At 39.5% G+C, this 26,525-nt stretch overlaps 1 protein-coding gene across 3 annotated transcripts in view; it reads left to right on the top strand.

The window, feature by feature from the left end:
• CBR4 (carbonyl reductase 4) overlaps window positions 1-26,525 on the top strand; it is a 214,723-nt gene that overhangs the window by 5,279 nt on the left and 182,919 nt on the right. For 2 of the 3 annotated variants that reach the window (XM_060184277.1, XM_016190058.2), the window contains exons 3-4: window positions 1,312-1,448; window positions 4,757-4,891. In XM_060184277.1, coding sequence (XP_060040260.1) covers window positions 1,312-1,448; window positions 4,757-4,891 — 272 coding nt within the window. Of the gene's footprint in view, window positions 1-1,311; window positions 1,449-4,756; window positions 4,892-14,951; window positions 15,872-26,525 lie in introns of those variants that run through there. The other variant, XM_007527231.3, reaches the window with a different exon arrangement.

Below are 26,525 nucleotides of genomic sequence, written 5' to 3'. Positions count from 1 at the left end.
GGAAGAGAGTAGCTCCCAAATACAGAAAAGGTATATAAATATTATTAACTGTAAACCTCATCAATTTGAGCTGGGGCCCATATTCAGCACAGGAGCCTGTGTAACCTCTGCATCCCTGTAGGTCTGAACTCACATTTTGTGGTCATATGTAGGAACATTTGTAGGCTGCACTCAGTGCTGGACCCATCTTCCTAGAGTGGTAGAGTATGCTGGCCCAGTCTCCTCGGAGAATGGAACAGCTCCTAACATTGTTGATCCATACTGAGGGCAAAGTCTTAAAGGGGCCCACAAAGGGAGCCACTATTTTTTTCCTGATGGAGGTGATCAGTGACAGTGTAGAGGTCTAAGCCCATCATCACGTCTGTGTGGGAATCCCAGGACTCCTGGAGTAGGACCCCAGTGATGGGGTAGCCTGGTAGCGACCAAAAGAGTCATCATTAAAAGTATGCTCGTCTCTTGCCCTTATTCAGCTTTTTTAGTCCTTATTTTGTCTGACAAGGCTAGCCTTGGAGTGACTAAGGGAAGAGAAATAGGAAAAGTAGGTGGGGAAGGTATCTAGGTCTAAGTAGAAACTATCTGATTAAGTAGTTTATGGTGTCTTTTTGAGGTCTTTCTACTTGGTGCACTTACTGAATCAGTGCAAACTTGTGCACTTTTGCTCTCATGTATATATATCTATATTTCCCCCCATTTATGGATACATGTGCACATGTGCTCCATCTCATGGGCCCTAGTTTATGTTCTTTTATTTTTAAATATTTTATTATGACTGAGACAGAGAACGTGAGAGTAGGGGAAAGAATAGAAGACACCTGCAGTCTCCTTTGCCTCTTGTGAGTCATTCCCTCCCAACCCCAGCTCCTTGCAGGTGGAGACCAGGGGCTTGAACCTGGGTCCTAAAGCATGTAACTTGTTTGCTTTGCTGGAGGTGCCACTGATGGGCCCTGAGATTTTCATGTTTAAGTTGATTCAGACTTTTTTTTTTTTTAAAGATTGACATTATGTACTGTTATTAATTTTATTATTAAATAAGGTTGACATGACTCTTCTTCAGTTCAGCTATTTAGACTACATGACATGACTTTTAGCATTTAGGCATGTTTGCTGCTCTATGTAAAAGGAGGGGAGACCTCTTTTTTCTGGGTGGATCATTTCTGACTTACTAGTTACTGTTTTGGTACCTCTCAAACTAAGTTAAAATGGAACTGTATATATTTTAGCTTGAATATGAAACACTTTCAGTAAAATTGCTTTGTATTTATAACCTTCTGTTTTATCCAATTTTTAATGTACATGATGTTTTCACTGTAGGAATAATCTTTTAGTAAGAACAGAAACTGAAGACATGATCTCTCTGCTTCATACTAATCTCTTGGGTTCCATGCTGACATGTAAAGCTGCTGTGAAGACTATGATCCGACAGCAGGGCGGGTCTATAGTTAATATAGGTGAGCCAATAACTTTGTGAATTTGTAATCATTCCTAGTAGCATGAAAATATTTAATCAATTGATACATACATTTTCACATGTGAAACTTGGAAGAAAGATATTTTTGTATTATATGTGAAGAAAGGATTTGATTAACTGATTAATGGGTAATATGGTAATCACAGATTTACGTTCCTGAGTTGTGGTCAGGTAGGTTTTCAATGACTGCTGTTGCCAGGTTTTAAAAAAAAACAACAGCATTGGGGGTCAGGCAGTATTCCAGCGGGTTAAGCCCACATGGTGCAAAGCGCAAGGATTGGCTCAAGGATCCTAGTTGGAGCACCCGGCTCCCCACCTGCAGGGGAGTCGCTTCACACATGGTGAAGCAGGTCTGCAGGTGTCTATCTTTCTCTCCCCCTCTGTCTTCCCTTCCTCTGTCCATTTCTCTCTGTCCTATCCAACAATGACGACATCAAAAACAATGAAGAAAAACAAGGGCAACAACAGGGAAAATAAATAAATAAATAAATAAATAAATGCATATATAATAATAAAAAGACAGCATTAACCATGTGATGAATGATTAGCTGTGGCATTCAGATGTTATGTAATCAGATGGGCGAATGCTGCACAGAATCCAGTTGGTTAGTACTGTGCACAGTTTTGGTCTAACTTTGCAAGCTGTTTGGTTTTTTTTTTTTTAAAGAGATTGGATATTGTGCATTTTTTTTATAAGATTTATTTTCTAATATTTATTTATTTTCTTTTGTTACCCTTGTTTTATTGTTGTAGTTATTGTTGTCATCGTTGTTGGATAGGGCAGAGAGAAATGAAGAGAGATGGAGAAGACAGAGAGGAGGAGAGAAAGACAGACACCTGCAGACCTGCTTCACCACCCTTGAAGCACCCCCCCTGCAGGTGGGGAGCTGGGGGATGGAACCGGGATCCTTATGCCAGTCATTGCGCTTTCTGCCACCTGCGCTTAACCTGCTGCGTTACCGCCCAACTCCCGATATTGTGCATTTTATGTAAAACATAATTTAAAAATTATTGACAGGGAATCAAGGCTGGTGAAGTAGCTTACTTGAATATTGTGCTGCTTTGTCATGTGCATGTCCCAGGCTTGAGACTGTCCCCACCACACTGAAGGAAGTTGTTGTGCTTGCTTTCGTGCACTTTCTACCTCTCTGTATCTAAAAAAAAAAAAAAAAAAAAAAAAAAGTATAAACAAGGAATTGAAAAAATTGAGATAGTGGAGTTAAAATATATATATACACATGCACACACAGAGGGAGAGAGAGTGCAGCTGTGTGGGTCACTGATAAATGTATAGAGGTCTAAAAAGAAGTTTACTTTCTCCCTCTCTCTCTCTCTTTTTTTTTTTTTTCCCTTCCAGGGCACTTCTTAGCTCTGGCTTATTGGGAGGGTTGGATGGAGGATTGAACCTGGAACCTTAGAGTCTCAGGCATGAGAATAGATAGCATAATGGTTATGCAAAGAGACTGTCATGACTGAGCCTCTGGAAGTCTCATGTTCAGGCCCCCCCCCACACACACACCACTATAAGCCAGAGCTGAGCAGTACTTTTTTTCTTCCTTTTCTATGAGAGCACTGCTCAGCTCTGGTTTATGGTGGTGCTGGAGACTGAACCTGGGGCCTTGGACCCTTGAACTGTGTGCCTGGCGACATTGGGTGGATTTAACTTTGAGAGATCCATTTATTCTATCTGTATATTTATAAAAACTAAGTCAATTCTTGTATATATGAAAACATTTTACAGTTGTGTCAGATTAATAAAAGTAGATGGCTGAAAGTAATTTAAGAGACTATTACACAGGGACCATTTCAATCTGCTAAAGAAATTACTTTTTAACCAGATGAACAATGGCGTGTCCCATTGATGTAGATAATAGATAAATATTCCTATGTCATAACTGTGTTCATATTTCCCTTGTGTACTGGCTTTACGGCAATCAGAGGTTGCTGCTGCTGCACACACACCCCCCACACACACACACATACACAGTCCTAAGCAGAACTGCCTGAGGTATCCCTGTTAGGGTAGAAATCCAGGTTGCCTGGAGCCAGGGAAGAATTCAGGCCCCAATGGAGAGATAAGTTCTCCGCTGCAGAGCTGAGTTGCATTGTGTTTAAGTAAGACATTAACCCTGACTGCATCCCTGTAAAACTAATTCTTGTCCTGCTTGTATATAACTGAAATGTAAACATGCCTATAAAATCCTATAAAGCTGGAAGTCACCCCTATGAGAGGCACAGAGAAATTACTAAAATTATTCAGTTCTCTTGACCACTGGTGTATAAAATCTCCTTTTCACCTCACCTGGCTCTGGTCTTGTGCTCAGGGATGAATTCCTGCAACACCATGAACCAAAGCTACTTGTTTGACTTTTCTTCATGCTGATGTTTTTCTTTTTTGTGTCTCTTTCGTTTTCTTTTTTCCCCAAAACCCTTTCTCTGTCTATATTTCATTTGCCTGAAATATTTCCTCCTTCTGCACTTCACTGTACTTTTCTTTGTCAGTAACTGTCATAATGTAGATAACTCTTAATGCTGGATTTGTTGATTATATTTTAAGAAGTGAAGATTACTTAAAATTTTTGGTGATGCTCTTGATTAATTTTTATATCTCTGGTACAGGTCAGTGGCACAGAAAGTTACCTTCCCACTTGTGTTTCGTAAGAATTTATTTGCATGCAGTTGATATTTGAATTCTAAATTATTCTGCATGTTCATATAAATGAAACAACACAAGAATCTTTAGCAGGAAGTATGAATTATAATATATATCACTGAAGGAACTATATTGTAACTCCATAGACAAATTATAATTAAAGTTTTGCTAATTTAGATGAACAATTCATTTTTGTTAGATTTATTTTCAATCGAAACTTTTTTGTAGATGACTGAAAACTTCTTTCTCTGCTATAGAGTCATAAAATTAATCAGCCTTAAACTTCTCTGATTTTAATATCTTCCTTCTGAAAGCCTTTATAAAAATATTTTCCTGTTGAAAGCATCTATAGATACTGTTGATCACAGATTTGATTCCTTTCATTTAATGGATTGGTTCTCAAACCTCTGCCTGACATTCAGGGTTCTTTCAGATTCTTTTTTTCTGCTTATATATGAAGTAGACTTTGATTCTTAAGTTTTATTACTTAAATGACTATGGTTAGATTCTTAGCTTTATCAATGGCAAAGGTAAAGTGGGCTTATTATTATTATTAATTACCTGAATATTCAAATAGCCTCAGTGGTTGACTTAGATTTGCTTTCTTTTTCTTTCTGTTTCTTTTTATTTTCTAGGAAGTATTATTGGCTTAAAAGGCCTGCCTGGTGAGTCTGCATACTGTGCAAGTAAAGCAGGATTGGTTGGATTTTCACGTGCTCTCGCTAAAGAAGTAGCAAGGAAGAAAATAAGAGTGAATGTCGTTGAACCAGGTCAGTGAAAAAAATTTTCTAAAGAAAAAAAATTTTATGAACATTTATGACTTTCTCCGTAGTTGTCTTTATGTCTGTGAATACATCAGCAGTATCAAGTACTTCTCAAAGACTAATGGAACAGGAACATGAAATTTGCATTGCTGTTAACTCAGATTGTTAAATAGAGGAGGTATATGTCCTGACGGGTATATGTCCCTTAAGGGACCACAGTTTCCATACTACCAGGCTGTGCACCAGTCTTATGGTGACCAAGCATAATGCCAAACTGCTTTATTTTGTATAAGCAGCATTACAATTGCATACCTTTGAAGATTTTTTTCTAAGTCCCCTTGACCTCTTTTGGGAATGCTCTATTGATATTTGCTTGCTGTGATATAGCATTTGCTAATTAACTTCTATCAGTGTGTCAAATAGAACTCTCCAAGTAATCATCTATTACGTAAATATATATGTCTGTGTTACAGAAACATTATTTCCTTCTATCTTTTTATTTAAAATATCTGAATAGCTCTTAACTCTGTAACATAATACAAACAAGAGGAAACAAACCAATCAAGGCTTCATAGGTGATATCATTTGCTTATTTCACAAAGCAGTCATGTAGCATAATGGTAGTCTTTACTCTAGCAAGTAAGTATTTATACAGAAAAAGACCACAAATTGCATAGTACTGTTTGCTAAATTGATAAGTTGCCTTTCCTTGGACTTCATTATACCCCAGAGAGCTACCCAAGATTCATGTTAACGTTTCAACAAGAAGAAAAATTTAAAGGGGAAACATTTTTTACAGACCAAGAGGAAGGGACATCTTTTTTTTTTTTTTTAATATTTATTTATTTGTTTCCTTTTTTGTTGCCCTTGTTTTATTGTTGTAGTTATTATTGATGTCGTTGGATAGGACAGAGAGAAATGGAGAGAGGAGGGGAAGACAGAGAGGGGGAGAGAAAGATAAATACCTGCAGATCTGCTTCACCACTTGTGAAGCTACTCCCCTGCAGGTGGGGAGTCTGGGGCTCAAACCGGGATCCTTACTCTGATCCTTGCACTTTGCACCATGTGCGCTTTACCTGCTGCGCTACTGCCCATCTCCCGTAGGTACATCTTTTTAAATGTCACTCTATGAAGTAGTAAGATTTTAGGGCCGGGGTAGATAGCATAATGGTTATGCAAAGAGACTCTTGGTGCTTGAGGCTCCAATGTCCCAGGTTCAATCCCCCCGCACCACCATAATCTAGAGCTGAGTAGTGCTCTTGTTAAAAAAAAAAAAAAGAATGAGTAAGATTTATATTAGTGATTTTAGCTGTAGTTGCGTCTTTAGTGAACAAATGAGAGCTCTGAAGGCTCACTGACTAATAGGATGAAAAGGAGTGATTTTCTTTTTTAAAACTTTTATTTTTAATTATTTTTATTAATGAGTTAATAATAATTTACAAAATTCTAAGATAATAGGGATATAATTACACTAGAGTTCTGTATACCCATCACACTGCAGCAGAAACTGCAATAGTTCTCCCAAGGTCACAGGTATGGATTTGTTATATATCTAAATCAATTTATCTGTCTGTCTATCTATCTATCTATCTATCTATCTATCCATCCATCTATTTTTTCACCAGGCTTATTCATCTGTATGGCTCTGCCTTCACTTCCTAAGTTCCACCTACATCTATTACTATTTCTGAGTGTTCTTCCTTTTTTACTCTAAGATAAGCAAAATCAATGCATGACTTCCTCTTGTATTTTCCAGGTTTGAGAGGGGTTTTCCATGTAACAAATATGAGCACACTAGCAACAACTTCTAACACATATTCAGGAGGAATTCTTTACAGAAACTGTTGTAACACTAGACATATTTTGAAGTGGCTAGCAGTGAGGGCGGTTAGAGAGATGGTGGTTTAATGAGTTTTCAGAATAATAGAAATAACAATAGTGAGTTTACAACAGAACTGGTCCTCCTGTAGGAGATCTGTCTTGGTAATAAAAAAAAATAGGAAAAATCAAGCCTACAGAAATGCAGTTCACCTCTAAGGAAAAAAGTAACTGTGATTTGAGCTAAGTATTCAGAAATCAGAGTTCTTTCAGGGAAAGAGAAACATATTTGGTAGGTTTTCTCTTATTGTATTGACAACCCATTTTATTGACTTCAAAATAATAATTAAATGGGATGCAGAGTCAGTTAGTTTGGCATGTCAAATATAGGTAATCAGAAGATATTAAGACAGAATAATCAGAAGTATAGTTTAGATTGTTAAGTGCTGATGACTGTCTCCAATTCTTATGTGAAAGCTTTTAGTTTGTTTTTAAAACTTCATTGACACTACTTAAATATCAGAATGAAAATCTTCTCTAATATGGCTGATATTGTTGTTCCCGAGCCACTTTCACATTTAGAAAGACATAAAGGGTTGACAACGATGATAATGATGACAACAATGTGCAATCCCTTAAATCCACTCTTTAAGGAGTAGGTTTCCTCTGTCCACCTTTTGCCTGTGTGCCCGGCTAATTACTAGTAGTGTTACTTGAACGTGTGCATAGTGGTAGGATACCATCATATGAACGCATCCACATTTTCATTGTCACCTGTACTTACTGGTTTTCAATATCTGTTAAGTGGCTGTTCAGTTAAAACTCAATAGTTAAAATAAGGCAGAGAAACTGGATCCTTGTCCTTTGCCAAATTTGCATGCAGAATAATATTTTTTAAAGTATTCTGATTCAAGTTTGTGATATCCAGAAATAAAAGTTATATACAGAAATTAAAAAAAAAGACATAAAGGGGAGACACCACAGGGTCAGAGCTCCTCCTCAAAGCTATATCACTTCCATGTGGTGCCAGGACTTGAACATGGGTTGACAAAACAGGTGCCCTAACCAGTGAGCAATTCCTCTGTCCTACTGAGGCTTTTAAAATAAATTAGAGGGAGTCGGGCGGTCGCGCAGCGGGTTAAGCACATGTGGCACAAAGCGCAGGGACCGACATGACATAAGGATCTCGGTTTGAGCCCCCGGCTCCCCACCTGCAGGGGAGTCGCTTCACAAGCGGTGAGGCAGGTCTGCAGGTGTCTGTCTTTCTCTCCCCCTCTCTGTCTTCCCCTCCTCTCTCCATTTCTCTGTCCTATCCAACAACAATGTTAAACAACAAGGGCAACAGAGGGAAAATAAATATAAAACAATTATTTATAAAAAAATTAAAATAGTTATACAACTTACAACCAGCTTGTTTCTTTTCTTTTCTTTTTTATTGCCACCACCAGGGTTATTGCTCAGACTCAGTTCTTACACAACAAATCCACCATTTTCAGTGACCATTTTCTTGTTCTTTCTCCTTCTCCTTCCTCTTCCAACCCCTCTCCTTCTCCTCGTACTCCTTCTTTTTCCAGTTTGTTAGGACAGAGAAATTGAGAGAGGTAAGAGAGACAGAGGAGAAAGAGACACCTTCACTACTCATGAAGCACCCCCTTCAGGTAGGGAGCAAGGGTTTAAACTTGGATCCTTGTGCATGGTAATGTGTGTACTTAATGGGATTTACTACTACCCAGCCCCTCAAACTGTCGCAGTTTTTAAACAAGACCTATTCCATCTGCACTTAGGAACACAAAACATTCTACAAATCCATTGAAATATTTCCTCCTTTACCATGAGCTAGCTAGCACCTGGCTTCACGCAGTAGAACAGTGTTGCACCTTTTCTTTGTCTCTTTCTCACTCTTTCTCTGCTTCTCTCTGTCAAAAACAAAAAACAAAACAAAAAAAAAAAAAAGAAAGAAAAGAAAAGAAAAAAAAGTCTTCGGGGAGCAATGGAGTTCTCATGTGGGCACCAGACCCCAGCGATAAATCTGTTGCAAATTAATAATTTCATCCTTTAACTTAAATTTCTACAGTGTACGAAGTAATCTGTTAGAAAGAATGGAGAGAGGATTGGAGTATGAGTGGTGATAATAATTTTTAAAGGTAGACCTAAAAAGTAGCCTCCACCCATACCAAAATAAGAGCACAGAATTATCAGGAAAAAATTGTGTGAAACTTAGGTTTTAAAAGGTGAAGCTGAGAAAAGCCTTCAGTTTGAGAAATGAGCATTACTCTTTAGCTTTGGGTTTTCCTATCTGATTTCCAAACGCTCAAGGCCTCCCAGAAGGAACTGAAACAACTCAGTGCCTCAATGAAAACTCAATGCTGCCCAATGTGCTTAGTTCACAGGATGATATGAGCAGTCAGAATTTCTTTAAAATACACACATAAGAACATAGGTTTTCCTAAACGTGAAATTCAGAATGTTCAGAAGTGTATATCACCCTCCTGCCAAAACAGGTCCAGAAGTATTTTTTATACACGTAATAATTACAATGCTTTTAAAACTAGTTAGAAACATCGCCAAGTTGCATCTCAAAATGTGCAAACCAGGTTAGCATGTACAAAACAGTACTAATCCAGTTAAAAAAACAAAGATGAAAATTATAGATGGTGCCTCAAGTAATCATGATCCTACACATTTACAGACTCCGGAACAAAATAAAGTCGAGTTTTAAAACAACACAGTTCATTGTTTTGAAAATAGCATTGCACCCAATAATTAAAAAAAAAAATTTGTCTGGAAAATGAGAACATCTCAATATTTGTACAGATTTGCAAATAACATCTCACAATCAATTAACAAGGCTCACAATCAATCTTTTTTTTTAGAGTTTGACAAGTCCATTAATTTAGTTGAGTGGTTACAAGCTGTTGGTCTTTATTTAAATTATGTGGTAATGTGAGTACATTCGAAGCTTTTAGTGGAGGTGAAGATAGAGAACTTAGTTCTTTGTGATTCCTCAGTTCAGCAGAGCACAGGCAGTACAAACAAAAGCTTAGTTTATCAAAGACATAAAACCATGACAATGTTACAGGTAGTTATTTAAAAATGCAGAAACACACATAGAATCATGTATCTATTTGTCTAGCTGTACAAACACATTATATGTTTATTTGAAATACCTCACAAAGATAATTGTTGGTTTTTGACTTATTGAGATGGAAGCCATTAATTGACTATGTTGTTACTCAAATGTTGACATCTGGGTAAAATTGTTCTAAAAATAACTGTGAAAAGGATTGAGTAATGAACTGGAAATGATTGTAAAGTTCTTGTACTTTACATTTCACATAAAACATTTTTACATTTTATTCTGATTATGGAATAACTTAAAGTAGGATGGATTGTAAAAATAATTTAGTCTAACATTTTTATAATTTACAAGGTAAGAACCTAGGAGACATTTACTGATAAGAAGTTACATAGCTATTTTATAATAGAACTGTTAATAAATGAGTTTTATCTTTTGATTTCTAGCTAAGGTGAGCTTAATAATAATGCCCCCTTATAATTTCTTTTTTTCCCCCCAAATCTTTTTATTTATTATTGGATAACAACAGGCAAGAATTGAGAGGGGAGGGGAACATAGAGGGAAAGAGACAAAGACACCTGCAGCCCTGCTACAGCACTCATGAAGCTTTCCTGCCAGGCTAGCATGGGAGTACCTCTTTCCGGGCTCTCTGTGTTGGAGAGAACTCGACTGGAGCCAGCCTGGGCTGCTACTCAGTGATGCAGGAGAGAGAGTCTTGAACTCGTGGCAGAGTGGTAATGTAATGTCTATTGATCAGAGAGACAATGCTTTTATAGGATAGAACCGGAAGTGGCAAAAACGGAAATGGCTAGGAAAGGGGGTGGAGAAAGGCAAAAACACGCTGGGAACGTACGAACTTTCTTAGCAACTATTATGAGGGTTTTAACTGGTGGGATTAATGTTACCCTGCAGGTGGGGAGGGTCTCAAGGTAGAAAGAAGATAGATCAAAGGAATGAGGATGAGGGTGAGGATCTTTCAGGCAAAACAATGATTATGTAAATAGGCCATAGTATCAGGAATGCAGGGTGGAGCAGGGGGAGCTGTCTTAATGCCCAACACTTTCCCCTTGGTAGGTGGGGAGTAGGGGGTTTGAACCCTGTAATGTGTGTGCTTAGTCAGATACATCACTGCCTGCCCCCCTGAATTTCTTTATATTATTATAAGTTTTAGGTTTTTGTGCCTCTTCTTTTTTTTTTTTTTTTTGCTAATATACTCTACATCTTTCTTTTTTCTTTCTTTCTTTTTTTTTTTTTTTTTGCCTCCAGGGTTATTGCTGGGGCTCAGTGCCTGCACCATGAATCCACTGCTCCTGTGGCCATTTTTTTCAATTTTTTTGGATAGGACAAAGTAAAATTGAGAGAGGAGGGGAAGATAGAGGGAGAGAAAGAGAGACACCTTCAGACTTGCTTCACTGCTAGTGAAGTCACCCCCTTGCAGGTGGAGAGTTGGAGCTTGAACCAGGATCCTTATGTGGGTCCTTGGGTTTAGTACTATGTGCGCTTAATCCAGTGTGCCACTGCCTGGCCCCCCCAATATAATCTTCCTAAACTGTCCATATTTATAATTTTATAAAATTTTAATGTATTTAAAACCTTCCCTTTCCATTCTTTCTTTTTCTTTCTTTCTTTCTTTTTTTTTTTTTTTTTGCCTACAGGGTTATTGCTGGGGCTCGGTGCCTGCACCATGAATCCACTGCTCCTGGAGGCCATTTTTTCCCCCTTTTGTTGCCCTTGTTGATGTAGCCTTGTTGTGGTTATTATTATTGTTGTTGTTGATATCGTTCGTTGTTGGATAGGACAGAGAGAAATGGAGAGAGGAGGGGAAGACAGAGAAGGGGAGAGAAAGACACCTGCAGACCTGCTTCACCACCTGTGAAGCGATTCCCCTGTAGGTGGGGAGCCGGGGGCTCAAACCGGGATCCTTGAGCCGGTCCTTGCGCTTAACCCACTGTGCTACTGCCCGACTCTCCCATTATTTCTTTTACTAAGTTACCATTTGAGAAATTTGCATGAGTTAAGAAGGTAATAAAAAGGTGCCAAAATTCAGATCTACACTATCATTCACTACCTGGTGTGGTAGAATTTTTGGTTATGTATTTACTTGACTTTTGAACAAAGTGACTGTCCATATACACTTGCCAGTTCACCAGAGAATCTCTCTGTTCTGTAGGTATTTAAGAAGAAAAAAAAAATAATTCATTCATTGTTTTAAGAAGGAACAGATGTTTGCCACACTTCGGTTTTAAGCTGGAGCTTGGACTCTAGAGTTGGTGATTATTTGGCACTCATGTTGTACCAGCAGAGGTTAGGGAATTGTCAAAATCATTTTGTTCTATAATGCATTTTCATCCTAATTCATTGTTTAGTCATAGAGCCTGCCTAAGCTCAGGCTTTTCAAAGCTATGAATATTGGATAAATGACTATGGTAGAGATAAATCTATCTTTTTGGAAAACCAAAAGAGTAAAAAAAAATCTGGATTATCGTCTCAAAGATGCTTTCGTTTGTGTTTAATGCAACTGGATTGACTTTAGCATTAGCCTAGTTTACCCATATACTATACAGATTATTTATGGTTTGGGGCTGCATATATTATTTTGTCTAGAGATTGGAATAGTGTGAGAGGTGAAGAGTTAATTTTACTTATGATAATTGAAAAGCTGAGAGTTTTAAAGGCTATACAAGTTTCCCTAACTCAGAATAACTCATTAAACAAAGTTCCTGGAGTGTCTCCTATAAGTAAGGTTTGTTCTACTTTCCAAAATTACAAAAGTGAAAAAGATATTTCTCCCACAAAGAGCTAAGTATAGTAAGAGATATAGATATATAAATGAATAATTAGTGGTCCAGGAGGTGGCACAGTGGATAAAGCATTGGACTCTCAAGCATGAGGTCCTGAGTTCAGTCCCCGGCAGCACATGTACCAGAGTGGTGTCTGGTTCTTTCTCTCTCTCTACCTGTCTTTCTCATGAATAAATAAATAAACTTAATGAATATATAAATAGATAAATAATTACATTGCTATGTGATGAATATAAAGAAGTATATGTATGATGCTATGGGAACAGTGTAAAAATGAATGCTTAATTTAGAGTGAGATAGTTATCAAGGCAACAAGCTAAATAGAATCTACAGATTTCCTTATTGAGGACTGTCAATATAAGTGGAGTCTACATTGACGTGGTCTTTTGTGAGCGCAGTCACTTTTATTAGCTGAATTAAAAGACAATGTCTGTTTTATGGCTATATCCTAATTTAACCTTTTGCCTCTTGATGGACATTTTAGGTGACTTCTAAACCTCTACCATTGCAACTAATAATTCAGAGACAATAATATTTGTACATAATTTATTTTGCACAAGTGAATATATGATTTTTAGTAATTCTGGGAAGAAAGCCATCAAGGCTTTAAGGGTGTGTGTTTACATTTTTTGACAAATAGTATAGCATTTCATTTATTTCTGTAGGGCACTTAATGCTAAATTGAAGAACTTTTATGTTTACTACCTGGAGGAATTCTTACTGACAGATGCTTGGATAAGTGTGGCAGCTACTGAAAGCATACTGTTTTAGGTTTGCTGTGTCTTAGGTGTGTACTTACTTTCACACTGCTCCTTGATTATGTTTCCTTGTCCACTTGTGCACACACAATGTCAAAAAGATGCATATTTGCTCTGATAAAAATCTTGGTGTAGCTTTTAACACTAGCCTATTTTTCCTCTTTTAAAAAAATGCCTGGGGAGTCGGGCTGTAGCGCAGCGGGTTAAGCGCAGGTGGCGCAAAGCACAAAGACCGGCATAAGGATCCCGGTTCGAACCCCGGCTCCCCACCTGCAGGGGAGTCGCTTCACAGGTGGTGAAGCAGGTCTGCAGGTGTCTGTCTTTCTCTCCCCCTCTCTGTCTTCCCCTCCTCTCTCCATTTCTCTCTGTCCTATCCAACAACGACAACAACAATAATAACTACAACAATAAAACAACAAGGGCAACAAAAGGGAATAAATAAATAAAATAAATATTTTTTAAAAATGCCTGGAGTTGTTTTTAATTATTTCTAGATTTTACATACTTATACCAAAGAGTAGACATCTGAACTGGGTAGATACATTAGATTGTGCACATCTGACAACTGTTAACAATGGTAAGAGTCTAAAACCTGGCATTGTATTTAAATATTAAAATTCAATAAAGAAATGGTTTGGGTTTGAGTTTTAAAAAGCTGCAGATATACTCTTAGGTCAGCAAACTTTTCTATATGATACATTATACCTTGTTGTTTATCATAATTTTATTATAAATAGTGGGTACATGAATTATGCATTTGTCAAAGCAGGACTTTACAACCCCCAAAGTGAATTCCAGTGTAAACTGTGGGTTTTACTTAATAGTCATAAATCCATCTTGGTTCATCAGTTATATCACATTAATGTAAGATGTTAATAATCTGAAGGAAATGGAGGGGGCAGTAATGGAATATATGGGGGTTCTTTCTTTAAAAACTAAACTGAAATAAAGCTTCAGATAATGGTGAGAGAACAACTCTTGGTTTGTTGGAAATGCTTCTGTTCTATCAAATATAAAGAAGAAAAGCCAATATTGGTGAATATTTTAGCTTGGTGTCAGACACCCACTTTTTTTTAGAGTAGAGTTCAGTCATAGCAGCTGTCAGGCCCCACTGCATGCTTTCTTTTCCTTTACTCTGCCTCCTCCCTACCTCTCTATACCCAACTCAAGTGAAAATTCATCGGCTCCACAGAGCTTTGAGTATATATCTATAAGAATCCATCAGCCCTCCCTTCATGTAAAACAAAAACCAAAAAACCAACAACCAAGGGAAAAAAAATACTTACTAGACTTTCTTAATTTAAGGGTTAAAGTGACTGTTTACTTAGTAAATTATAGATTACTCCAGGAGAAGAGTTCTTATCATCATTTGTACTTACCCTCTTATATTGGCCAGGATATTTTGGGGCAGTATATGTGAATGTTCAGCAAATGTTCACTGGTTGAAATTTAATAAAAATGTAGAGAATTCATGATTGCTAACAAAACTGTGTTCCCTAAATACTTCTTAATAATGGTCATTTTCAGGAGAAAATTCTTTTTTTTTTTTTTTTAACTCAAACAGATGTCATAATGTCGACTCTGTTCCACTAAAGAAACATTTCTTTTTCTAGGATTTATTCATACAGACATGACGAAACAATGGAAAGAAGAAGATTTAAAGAAAAATATCCCTCTTGGGAGGTTTGGAGTGCCTATTGAGGTGGCACATGCAGTTGTGTTTCTTTTAGAATCACCGTATATTACAGGACATGTTCTAGTAGTGGATGGGGGATTAAAATTGGCAATGTAGTTGATAGCTTATTCAGTCATAATGGTGATTAGAATCAAGGGCATATAATGATAATAATAGTAATAATAATATAATAATAATAAATAATTAACAAAATTGTAAGATAAGATAGCAGGGGTGTAATTCTATATAGTTCCAACCACCGGAGACTTGGAGATTGGAAGTTTCCCAAAATTATTTATGGGGTGTAGAAGGTGAAAGATACGGCTTCTGTAATTGCTTCTCTGCTTGCCACGCCCCACTCAAATCTAGAACGATGGGTCTGACAGGGTCAGCACCCCGGAAAACTCTCTTCAAGGAAGAAGAATTCTGGGAGTGGGTCTTGGCATCCTGAGCAGATCTAAACTGGAAACTCTGATTATTGTTTTCATTATGTACATGGTAATGATGCCGTGTAATCGGGGACAAACAGCCCCTGTTCCCAGATTAGATACAGATGAACAGGAAATGAGGTGGACAAAGTTATGGGTCATCAAATACATAAAGTTTTAGGAAAAATTCTTAGTAATACTTACCTCCTCTTATGAAATAATGTTAAAACTCTACATAAAATACTATCTGCTAAGCCTATTACTCAGAAATGCATCACCCCATGAAGTAAGACATTTCTGTGTAAAACCGCAAAGCCATCTAATCAAGAAATGAACTTTACTTTCTGTTCCAGATATTGTTTATGTAAGACTAAAAGATATGTAAACTCTCACTTGCTGAATAAAAATGGAGCTCAGATTCACCCTCCAACAGAGTGTGGTGTATTCTGTTCTCCCTTGCTCCGACTCCTGACCCATCAGGTGGTCCTTCGGAGTTCCCTGATCCTTCCTGCTACTCTCCCACTGTAGCGGTCCCTCGCATCTGCTGAACATGGACAATGGCAGGTCGATCCCTACCCCCAGCCTGCACTGGATGTGCACTCAACCAGGTACACTACTGTTGGGTAGTATGCCAGCTCCCCCTGGCTTCTGCTTAACCATATGACTATATAGGGATTTATTGATCCCATTCAAAGCTTTGGTCTATTTACATAAATCACTTTTACATTTACATAAAGCACCACACTCCCTCCAGGGCATTGGTGGTTTAGTGGTAAAATTCTCACCTGCTCCACCCCCTCTCCTTGTCACACCCTGATCCTCTCCTTGTCACACCCTGATCTTCCACCAGTCACTTTTCGCTCCACCCTCTCTATGTCACATCCTGTTTCCACCCTACTTGGAGAGTATAAAAACAGCTGCTCTTCTGATTAAAGACACTTGGAATTGCTTTCGGGCTCCGAGAGTTCCAGAGTGTATTTCCTGTGAATTTAGTGCAGCACGAGTTCCTGATCCCTCTCCCACGCAGCAGCCTAGATCGGCTCCAGTTGAGTTCTCTCCAACCCAGAGAGCACTAGCTCGGGAAGAAGTACCCTCAGGCTATCCCGACACACCACCACCCAGTTGTGGTTTTCTATACTTCTTCATTGTGACATTCCATTCAGGCTTAAGTTCCCTTCTCTGGACATTACATGTTGTAAAATTATCAATAAGAGTGATTTTGTTAGTTATAAGAAAGCAGTGTATTTCACTGAAATAACCACATAAAAATGTAGGTTGCAGAGGGATTAAATCTTCAAATGAGTTGTAAGTGTATATTGTAAGAAATAAAACCTTTTAGACCGTTTACTGCCACCCCCAGTCCATATCAAACCAGAAGAATGAGAACTCGTGAAATGGGTAATCAGTGTTCTAACTCAAATGAATTCTCCACCTGGTATAGTTTATAATTTAATGCTTGCAGCATATTGATGAATTCAGTTGCCAACTGCTGCTTATGTTCAGTAGTTCAAGAACTTTAATAAATTCTTACTTAAGAAGACTTATCTATAACTGTTAATGAACTTGTATGAGACCATAATACAGTCAGTGTTTAAGACTTTAAAAATGGTTTATGATTAAGGCCAATGTTGACTGTTTTGTAAATAGCTAGTAGGCATATTTTAGTTATATTCCAAAAGGCCTGTGGCTATACTAGTTTTTTGTTTGTTTTCCCTGAGCCTGAAATCTGTTATGCCAGTGGATCCAAGTTATTGTCTGGGGAGATGATGTCATGGCTGGAAAAAGGACCAGAAAGCTGCATCAGGGAAAAGAGTAGCTCCCAAATACGGGGAAGGTGTATAAGTATTGTTGACTGTAAACCCCATTGATCTGATGTGATCTGGGGCCCATATTCAGCTTAGGAGCCTATAGTGGCCTCTGCATCCCTCTAGATACATGCTCACATCTGTGGTCATGAGTAGGAACGTTCCAAGCTGCCCCGGTATCAGGACCTATCTTCCTCAGGTGTAGCATAGAGTATGTTGTCCAGCCTCCCATCGGAGGATGGAACATTCTGTACCATTGTTGATCCAAGTTGAGGGCAAGGTCCTATGGGGGCCCACAAAGGGGTCTGTTTTGTTGTTCCTGATAGACATGACCAGTAACAATGGAGAGAGGGATTTGTTCATGGTCTAGACCCATCATGTCTGTTTGGGAATCTCAGGTCTCCCCAATTAGGGCCCCAGCTGATGGGGTGGCCTGATAGTGACTAAAGAGTCATCGTTAAAGTATGCCAGTCTCTTGCCCTTATTCAGCTTTTGCAGTCCTTGCTTTGATAAGGATAGTTTGGGAGTGAGTATGGAAAGTAGAATATATTTTTTGAACTTGCCTCCACAGTGCTCCCTTTTCATACTTGTGTTTACATTCATAAGAAGGTAAAAAATGATTTCTAGAGATACGATTATGCTAGCAATTCTTTAGGGTCAATAATATGGGCAAAGAAGATCATTTAAAAAATTTTTTATTGGGGAATTAATGTTTTACATTCAACAGTAAGTACAATAGTTTGTACATGCATAACATTCCTCAGTTTCCCATATAACAATACAAAAGAAGATCATTTAACTTACATGCTTTGATTATTGAGAACAGTGGTGGAGTATGTTTTACACGACCCATAAACATCATGTTGTCTGGCTCTGCCAAAGCAACTGGAGTTTTTTCTTTTCCTTTTCTTTTTTCTGCTCTTCTTTTTTTTTCTTTTAAAGATTTCTCTTATTAATGAGAAAGGAGGAGAGAGAGAAAGGGGGGAGTCACAGGGGTCAGCACATCCAGAGTGCAGTGGATAAGCCTCACCCTGGGAAAACCACCTTCGTGGTCATGGTATCTCCCCTGCCTGGTAAATATGCAACTGGTGTTTTTTTTTCCATAGCAACATTAAGTGTTAATTTTGAAGATGATAATTTTGTATGACCTGCAAATGCTGTTATAAATATCCAAATAGTCCTTGGCAGAAAAAAGGTTCTCCACTCCTGATCTAGAATAATGAGAGAAAATTATTTGTATATTAAGTAGTTTCACTTTACATTGCTGATGCATTTGTCTCATTTTTAAAAATGGAAATATGTATAAGTTGAAATCATACCACTGTCCTAACATGACATAATATGTTTAAAATGTTTAATAATTTTAGGGTTTTTTAAATATTAATTTCATCATCTTAACTACGTTGTAAGCTTTGGAGGATAAAGGTCATACTGTTTTATTAAGCTAGTTGATTGAGTACTTACTAAATGTCTTATTTCTTTTGGTGCCCTCACCTTGCCTAGTATACTCTGACTCCATTGGATATATTCAGTAAATATACTGACAAATTAGTGCTTTGTTTATGATTCAGAGTTATCAATTACTAGGTTTTGCTATCGCTGGGGAGGGTCAGTAATAATATCTATTCTGTGACTGAGGAAACAATATAATAGTTATGAAAATACCTTTCTTGCTTGAGGCTCTGAGCTCCCAGATTCAGACCCTAGCATTATCATAAGCTAGAGCTGAGCAGCACGCTAGTGAAAGAATTTGTTCTGACTTTTTTTTTTTTTTTTTGAGTGCAGTTTCCCAAATCACTTTATTGGGAGTTAATGGTTTACAGTTATTGACACATGGGTTCTTCTTCTAGCGTTTGCCCTTCTTCCGTAGCCAGTCAACAGCATCAGGTTGAGCTTGATGTAAAGTTTCGAGACCTCCTTTGAATCTGGAGAGGTGGCAGTCGTTGACTATATGGGTCATAGTCTGTCTGTAGCTGCAGGGGCAGTTCGGGTCGTCTCTGGCTCCCCAGTGATGGAACATAGCGGCGCACCTGCCATGGCCTGTTCGATAGCGATTGAGGAGGGCCCAATCATAACGTGCTAGGTCAAAGCCGGGTTGACGCTTGCAGGGGTCTGTGATGAGGTGTTTGTTCTTTACCTCAGCTGACTGCCAGCTCTGTTTCCAAGAGACTGGAACAGAGAAGTTCAGTGTAGGCGTAGGGGACCAGATTGGGTGACGAGACGTCAAGCGTTGGACAGGGTGGGCGAAGATATCCGCGTATATTGGCAGGTCCGGTCGAGTGTAGACGTGGGAAATGAACTTAGATGATGCCGCCTCCCGACGAATATCTGGCGGGGCGATGTTGCTAAGAACTGGCAGCCATGGAACCGGGGTGGAACGGATGGTTCCAGAAATTATCCTCATGGAGGAATATAATTTGGAATCGACCAAGTGGACATGGGGGCTACGGAACCATACTGGGGCACAGTATTCTGCAGTGGAATAGCATAATGCCAGAGATGATGATCATAGTGTGGAAGCGCTTGCGCCCCATGAGGAGCTGGCCAGTCTTGCAATGATGTTATTCCTCACGCCCACCTTTGCTGCAGTTTTTATGAGATGTTTGTGAAATGACAGAGTGCAATCGAGAGTAACGCCAAGATAGACTGGCTGGGCTTCATGCCGGATTCTCGTATTGCCAAGCTGCACATTAAGCTCACGCGAGGCCGAGGCATGGTGTAGATGGAAAACAGATGATACCGTTTTTGCAGTGCTAGGGATTAGTCGCCATTTTTTACAGTAATCAGATATCAGAGACATGTCTTTCGTGATTGTTTCCTTGAGGATGTCGAACTTGGATGCCTGAGTTGCACAGCAGATGTCATCGGCATAGATGAACTTCCTTGAAGAAGTTTCTGGAAGGTCATTGATGTAAATATTAAATAGCGTAGGAGCCAGAACAGAGCCCTGGGGGAGGCCACTTGAGACAAGTCTCCATCTGCTAGACTTGTCACCCAGATGAACCTGGAATCTTCTGTTTTGGAGAAGAAACGATATAGTGTTGGCCACCCATGGAGGCAGGCATCTTGAGATCTTGACTAGGAGACCACGGTGCCAGACCCTGTCATAGGCTGCTGTGAGATCAACAAAGACAGCACCCGTCTTTAAATTCTTCTGGAATCCATTTTCAATGTAAGTTGAGAGGGCCAGGGCTTGTTCGCAGGTAGATCTTCCTGGGCAGAAACCAGCTTGGGCGGGTGATAGGAATTTCTCTGTAAGATGAGAAATACGTGAGAGAAGCAGCCTCTCAAGGAGTTTGTAACACACGGAGAGGAGAGAAATTGGTCTATAGCTGGTGGCCAGTGTTGGGTCTTTCTTTGGTTTCAAAACCGCTATAATCTTCGCACGACGCCAAACTTTGGGCATAGACTCAGATTCCAAGATGTGGGACAGGAATGAAGCGAGCCACTTCTTTGCCGCGGGACCCAGGTTAAGAATGAGTTCTGGGGTGATGTTCTCATAGCCAGCAGCTGTTCCCGGTTTAACCCTCTTCAAAGCGTCTTCCAGTTCAGACAGTGTAAAGGGAGAGATTTTTGGAGATGGACAAGATAACCGGAAGTGGGATGACCATTCATGGGAAATTTCTCTTTTCCACACTGGGTCGATCTTAGCACGTCCAACTTGAGTTAGGTGACTGGCCACTGAGTTTGGAGATACGGGAGGATGGGAGACAGGAGGGGGTTGGCTACCGGCACCCAGTCTGTGAAGAAGCTTCCAGGCCTTCCTACTTGAGTGGGTGAAGTTCAGACTTTCCGTGAGTTGTTGCCAGCGGGCTTGGTGTGCTGCATCCAGGGAGGCAATGAGATGGTCAGCTTTGAAAGCAGCTTCCCAAGCCATTCCTCGTGGGAGACGTGCTAACTATACGCCTTGTCTTGATGCTGAATGCGTGCAACTACTAAAGCAGTATGATGAGTCGGGCGACCCAGATGTGGCTGACCATCTCACTGCCTCCCTGGATGCAGCACGCCAAGCCCGCTGGCAACAACTCACGGAAAGTCTGAACTTCACCCACTCAAGTAGGAAGGCCTGGAAGCTTCTTCACAGACACATGGGTAAAGTTTCTCATCTCCTCGTGATATATGTCTGCAGAACACAACACTCACTCTCTGCTTAGGTGCCTTTCCACCATTATGCACCAGGACCCCAGCACCCTCTCCACTCCCTCCTTTCCCCTTCTTTCCCAGAGTCCTTTGGTTTGGTTCAATATACTACATGTAGTCCAGGTTTTATTGTGTGTTTTCCCTTTCTGTCTTTGTTTCTTAAATTCCTCCTGTATGTGAGATCATCCAGTATTTCTCTCACTCTTTTTGGCTTATCTCATTTAACATGGTTTCTTCAAGTTCCGTCAAAGATGAGGCAAAAGAGACAACTTCATTCTTAACAGCTAAGTATCAGTAGTATTCCATTGTTTGTATGTATACTACAACTTCCTTAGCCACTCATCTGTTGTTGTGTATGTGTGTTCCTTCCATATTTGTTTGGGCTATTACAAACTGCTACTATGAACATAAGTACACAAGGATCTCTTCAGATGGGTATCTCTGATTTTGCTGGGTGTATCTCAAAGAGAAGAATTACCAGGTGATAGGGTAGGTCCATTTTTAGTGTTCGGATAAATTCTGAACTATTTTACGTATCTTTGGATATTCTTTTTAATTTGATTTGTGATTCATCTACTTTTTTTTTGTTGTTGTTATCTTTGACTTGGATATTTAAATTTTAACAGATTTCTTAATGTTATTCCAGTCAACCATTTTCTCTTAGGCTATATGCCTTAGAGCAGTCACCACCCATTTTATTTGGAATTATTGGGCCAACATAGGGGTGATATTAATGTCACTTGCATAATAAAAAAATTGTAAACTTTTGTCAGGGACCCCATCTAACTTTTAATCTTTTTTATTTTTAAAATTATCTTTAGTTATTGGATAGACATAGCCAGAAATGGAGAGGGTGAGGGGACATAGGGAGAGAGAAATAGATACATCTGCAGCACTGCTTCACCACTCACAAAGCTTTACCCTTGTAAGTGGGGGCCAGGAGCTCAAACCCGGATTCTTGAGCATAGTAACATGTGCTCAACCAACCACCCGGCCCCTTCTGCCTATTTCTTTTTTTTTTTCTCTTTATAAAATGGAAATATTGACAAGACTATAAGATAAGAGGGGTACATTTACACACAATGGCCACCCCCCAGAGCTCCATATCCAGTCCTCTCCCTTGATAGCTTTCCTATTTTTTTTTTTTCCTCCTCCAGGGTTATTGCTGGGCTCGGTACCTGCACCATGAATCCACCGGTCCTGGAGGCCATTTTTTTCCCCCTTTTGTTGCCCTTGTTGTAGCTTGTGGTTATTATTATTGCCCTTGTTGATGCAATTCGTTGTTGGATAGGACAGAGAGAAATGGAGAGAGGAGGGGAAGACAAAGAAGGGGAGAGAAAGATAGATACCTGCAGACCTGCTTCACCGCCTGTGAAGTGACTCCCCTGCAGGTGGGGAGCCGGGGGCTCGAACTGGGATCCTTACGCTGGTCCCTGCGCTTTGCGCCACATGCGCTTAACCCACTGCGCCACTGCCTGACCCCCAGCTTTCCTATTCTTTATCCCTTTTGGAGTATGGACCCAGGGTCATTGGGGGGTGCAGAAGGTGGAAGGTCTGGCTTCTGTAACTGCTTCCCCGCTGAACATGGGCATTGGCAGGTTGATCCATCCTCCCAACCTCTCTCTTCCTCTAGTGGGGCAGGGATCTGGGGAGGCAGGGCTCCAAGACACATGATGGAGTCCTCTGCCCAAGGAAGTTGGGTTGGCATTATGGAATCATCTGGAACCTGGTGGCTGAAAAAGAGTTAAGATATAAAGCAGAACAAATTGTTGACTGATCATGAACCTAAAGGCAAGAATATTGCAGATGAAGATTTGGGGCCTCTGTTTTGGAAAAAGCTAGTAGGTTTATTTTAGGTATATTCCAGAGAGCCCATGACTTTACGAGTTTTTACCTTTACTTGATGTCTGATATGCAGGTGGACCCAGTTTATTGTCTGGGGACATGGTGTTCTAGTTGGGAAGAGGGCTAGAAAGCTGGATCAGGGAAGACAGTAGCTCCCAAATATGGGACAACTATATAAATATTGTTAACTATAAACCCCACCAGTTTGATCTGGGGCCATATTCAGCACAGGAGCCTATGTAACCTCTGCATCCTTGTAGGTCTGAGCTCACATTCTGTGGTCACAGCTAGGAACATTCCAGGCTGCACTAATTTCGGGACCCATCTTCCTCAGGTAGTCGGTAGAGTATGTTGTCCAACCTCCCTTTGGAGAATGGAACATTCCCTACCATTGTTGATCCACATTGAGGGTAAGGTCCTATAGGGGCCTACAAAGGAGTTCATTATGAGGGTGGTTAATTAGATTTTAGGAGATCATTTTATTTAATTAGCTTGTTTTCTACATCATTGAATAAATATTCATTCCTGCTGTGTTCCAGACACTGCTAATTGTTGAGGGCTGGGTCTAATGGTGAGAAAACCTAAAGGAAAAGAACTCTAGCATCAAGTAGCTCACATGCTAAAGGAGTTAGGGTGAAACTGAGGTAGGGCAAGTAAGACCTTGAGTTAATGTAACAGAAACTGAGAGAAGCATTATAAGGATGAGAGAAGCACCGCTATGTTCCATCGCTGGGGAGCCAGAGACGACCCAAACTGCTCCTGCGGCTACAGACAGACTATGACCCACATAGTCAACGACTGCCACCTCTCCAGATTCAAAGGAGGTCTCGAAACTTTACATCAGGCTCAACCTGATGCTGTTGACTGGCTACGGAAGAAGGGCAAACGCTAGAAGAAGAGGAGAAGCACTGGTTTTTATGAAATCACATTGGGAATTGTCCCATTCTGGAAGGTCAGGAATGGTTAGTCTAAGGCAGAGAAAAGCAAGTGTAACGTTTTTTGTTGTTGTTGTTTGTTTGTTTGTTTTGGCTAAGGGCTGAGAGACAGAATAATGCAAAAAGACTTTAATGCCCGAGGCACCAGATGTCCTAGGTTCAATCCTCAGCACCACTATAACCAGAACTGGGCAGTGCTCTGGTAAAAAGGGAATATGTAAAAATCTTTAAGAGCGAAGGAGACAGAATAATGGCTATGCAAAAAGTCTTTTCACGCCTGAGGCGCCAGATGTCCTAGGTTCAATCCCCAGCATCACCATAAACCAGAGCTGAGTATTGCAGTGGTTAAAGGGAGTATGTTGGAAATAAAAGATCATTACTTCTGGAATGTAGACCAGAGGGAGCTTGGTGTGAATTGTAGGGGTAGGCTAAGCATATAGGGATCTTTGAAGACCATATGAAGAGTTTTGCATATTAACCTAAGAGCATTTGAAGGATTTTTATTAAGATTTTTTAACTTTTATTCTACCAAGAAACAAGTACAAATATGAGTGATCTTCTAGTTCTTTTTTCCCCTTTTTGTTGCCCTTGCTGTTTATCATTATTATTGTTGTTGTTATTGCTGTTGTTGTTGTTGGATAGGACAGAGAGAAATGGAGAGAGGAGGGGAAGAGAGAGAGAGAAAGAGAAAGATAGAAACCTGCAGACCTGCTTCACTGCTTGTGAAGCAACTCCCCTGCAGGTAGGGAGCCAGGGGCTTGAACTGGGATCCTTAAGCTGGTCCTTGTGCTTTGAGCCATGTGGGCTTAACTCACTGCACTACTGCCTGGACCCCTTGAAGGATCTTAAAGTAGTAGATGTACAGTGGTGTGTTTTGAAATGATTGTTCTGACTATATTGTGGAGAAGAGATTGAAAGGGGAATAGTGTGAGAAGACTTACACTAGAGTTAGCCCAAATAAGAGATAATAGAATGTTGAACTTAACATAGTGAGGGAATGGGAATGAAAATAAATGGTCAGAAGTGAGATTTAGCAAATAAAACCAGCAGTTTTGGGGGGATGGGTTTGGTAGAGGAAACATGCATTTCTGATTTATAAACCTAGGTGAGTAGTGGTCGCAATTATAGAAAGACACAATGTGTCTTGAATTTGATGTGTTAGAAATATATTAGAAGAAATACCAAATATGTATGAGTTAGGAACTCAAGGGGGGAATCTGGCCAAGAAAAAAATGTAAGTTGTCTGTATATGTGTCAAGGTATTGATCATTCGGGACTGGAAGAGCTTGCTCAGGTAGAGGATTTAGAGTGAGAAGATGATGATAAGCCACAAATACTTGTACATGCTATATGCTAGGCCCTAATCCAAGTGTATTTATAGCTTTGTGGAGCAGTGCATTTCTTATTTGAGTACAGTAGATGAACCTGTAAAAAAAAAAAAAAAGTCTGAGAAAGTATGTAGGAAAGGAGAGAACTGTGTCCTAGATCCACAGAAAGAAAACTTCTTTCTGAAGGGAGGATTCCTGAATAGCAATACTACTGGATGTGTTAAGGAGTAAAAAGATGGATTAATAGTGTGGAAATCATTGTTTAACTAAATAAGAAGCTTAGTGGGGGCCTGGGAGATGACTCAGTGATAGAGGCCCTGCCTCTCATACACAAGAGGGTCCTGGCTTTTACTCTCGGAATCATGTAACATTGACAAAGGCAAAAACATTATAGGTGATGGAATGATGCAATCTCTTTTCACTAATTAAAAAAAAAAAGTGCAAGGAAAAAGAATTTTTGCTGACTCTTGGATGCATAAGACTAAAATAAGTGGGGGAACAAAATTGAAGTTAGATCTTTGCATTATACACAAAGAAATTCCAGATGGAAAAATAATTTACATGCTAAAACAGAAAGTTTAGTAGAAAATATACAGGGAAATATTTTTCTGGCCCTAGGGTTTGGTTGCAGTTCTTAAACATAAGAAAGAAAATTGGGCAGGATTCTAGCTTACTTGGATAACATGCTGCTTTGCCTTTACATGCAACCCAACTTCAAGCCTGACCCCCACCACATTGAAGGAAACTTCACTGTCAAGATTTCTCTGTCTCTCTCTCTCTCTCTCTCCCCTCTCTTTCTCTCTCTCTCTTCTTCCTCCCCCCACCCTCTCTCTCAGAAAAAGTTAGCCTGGAACAATGAACACATGAAAATGACCCCCCCCCCCAAAAAAGGTAAGTTAGCTACATAAAATTATAATCTACTCGTCAAAAAAAAAAAGCCTATTTAACATTGAAGAAAAGATTGATTAAAAGGTGGTAGAATTTTTTTTGCACATCATAGATAACTTGTAAAAGTCAGAATGAAGACTACA

The sequence above is a fragment of the Erinaceus europaeus genome, chromosome 2 (genome assembly GCF_950295315.1).
Source record: "Erinaceus europaeus chromosome 2, mEriEur2.1, whole genome shotgun sequence".
NCBI lineage: Eukaryota > Metazoa > Chordata > Mammalia > Eulipotyphla > Erinaceidae > Erinaceus > Erinaceus europaeus.
The sequence above is the reverse complement of the archived record's forward strand: the minus strand, read 5'-3'. Positions and strand labels throughout refer to the sequence as shown.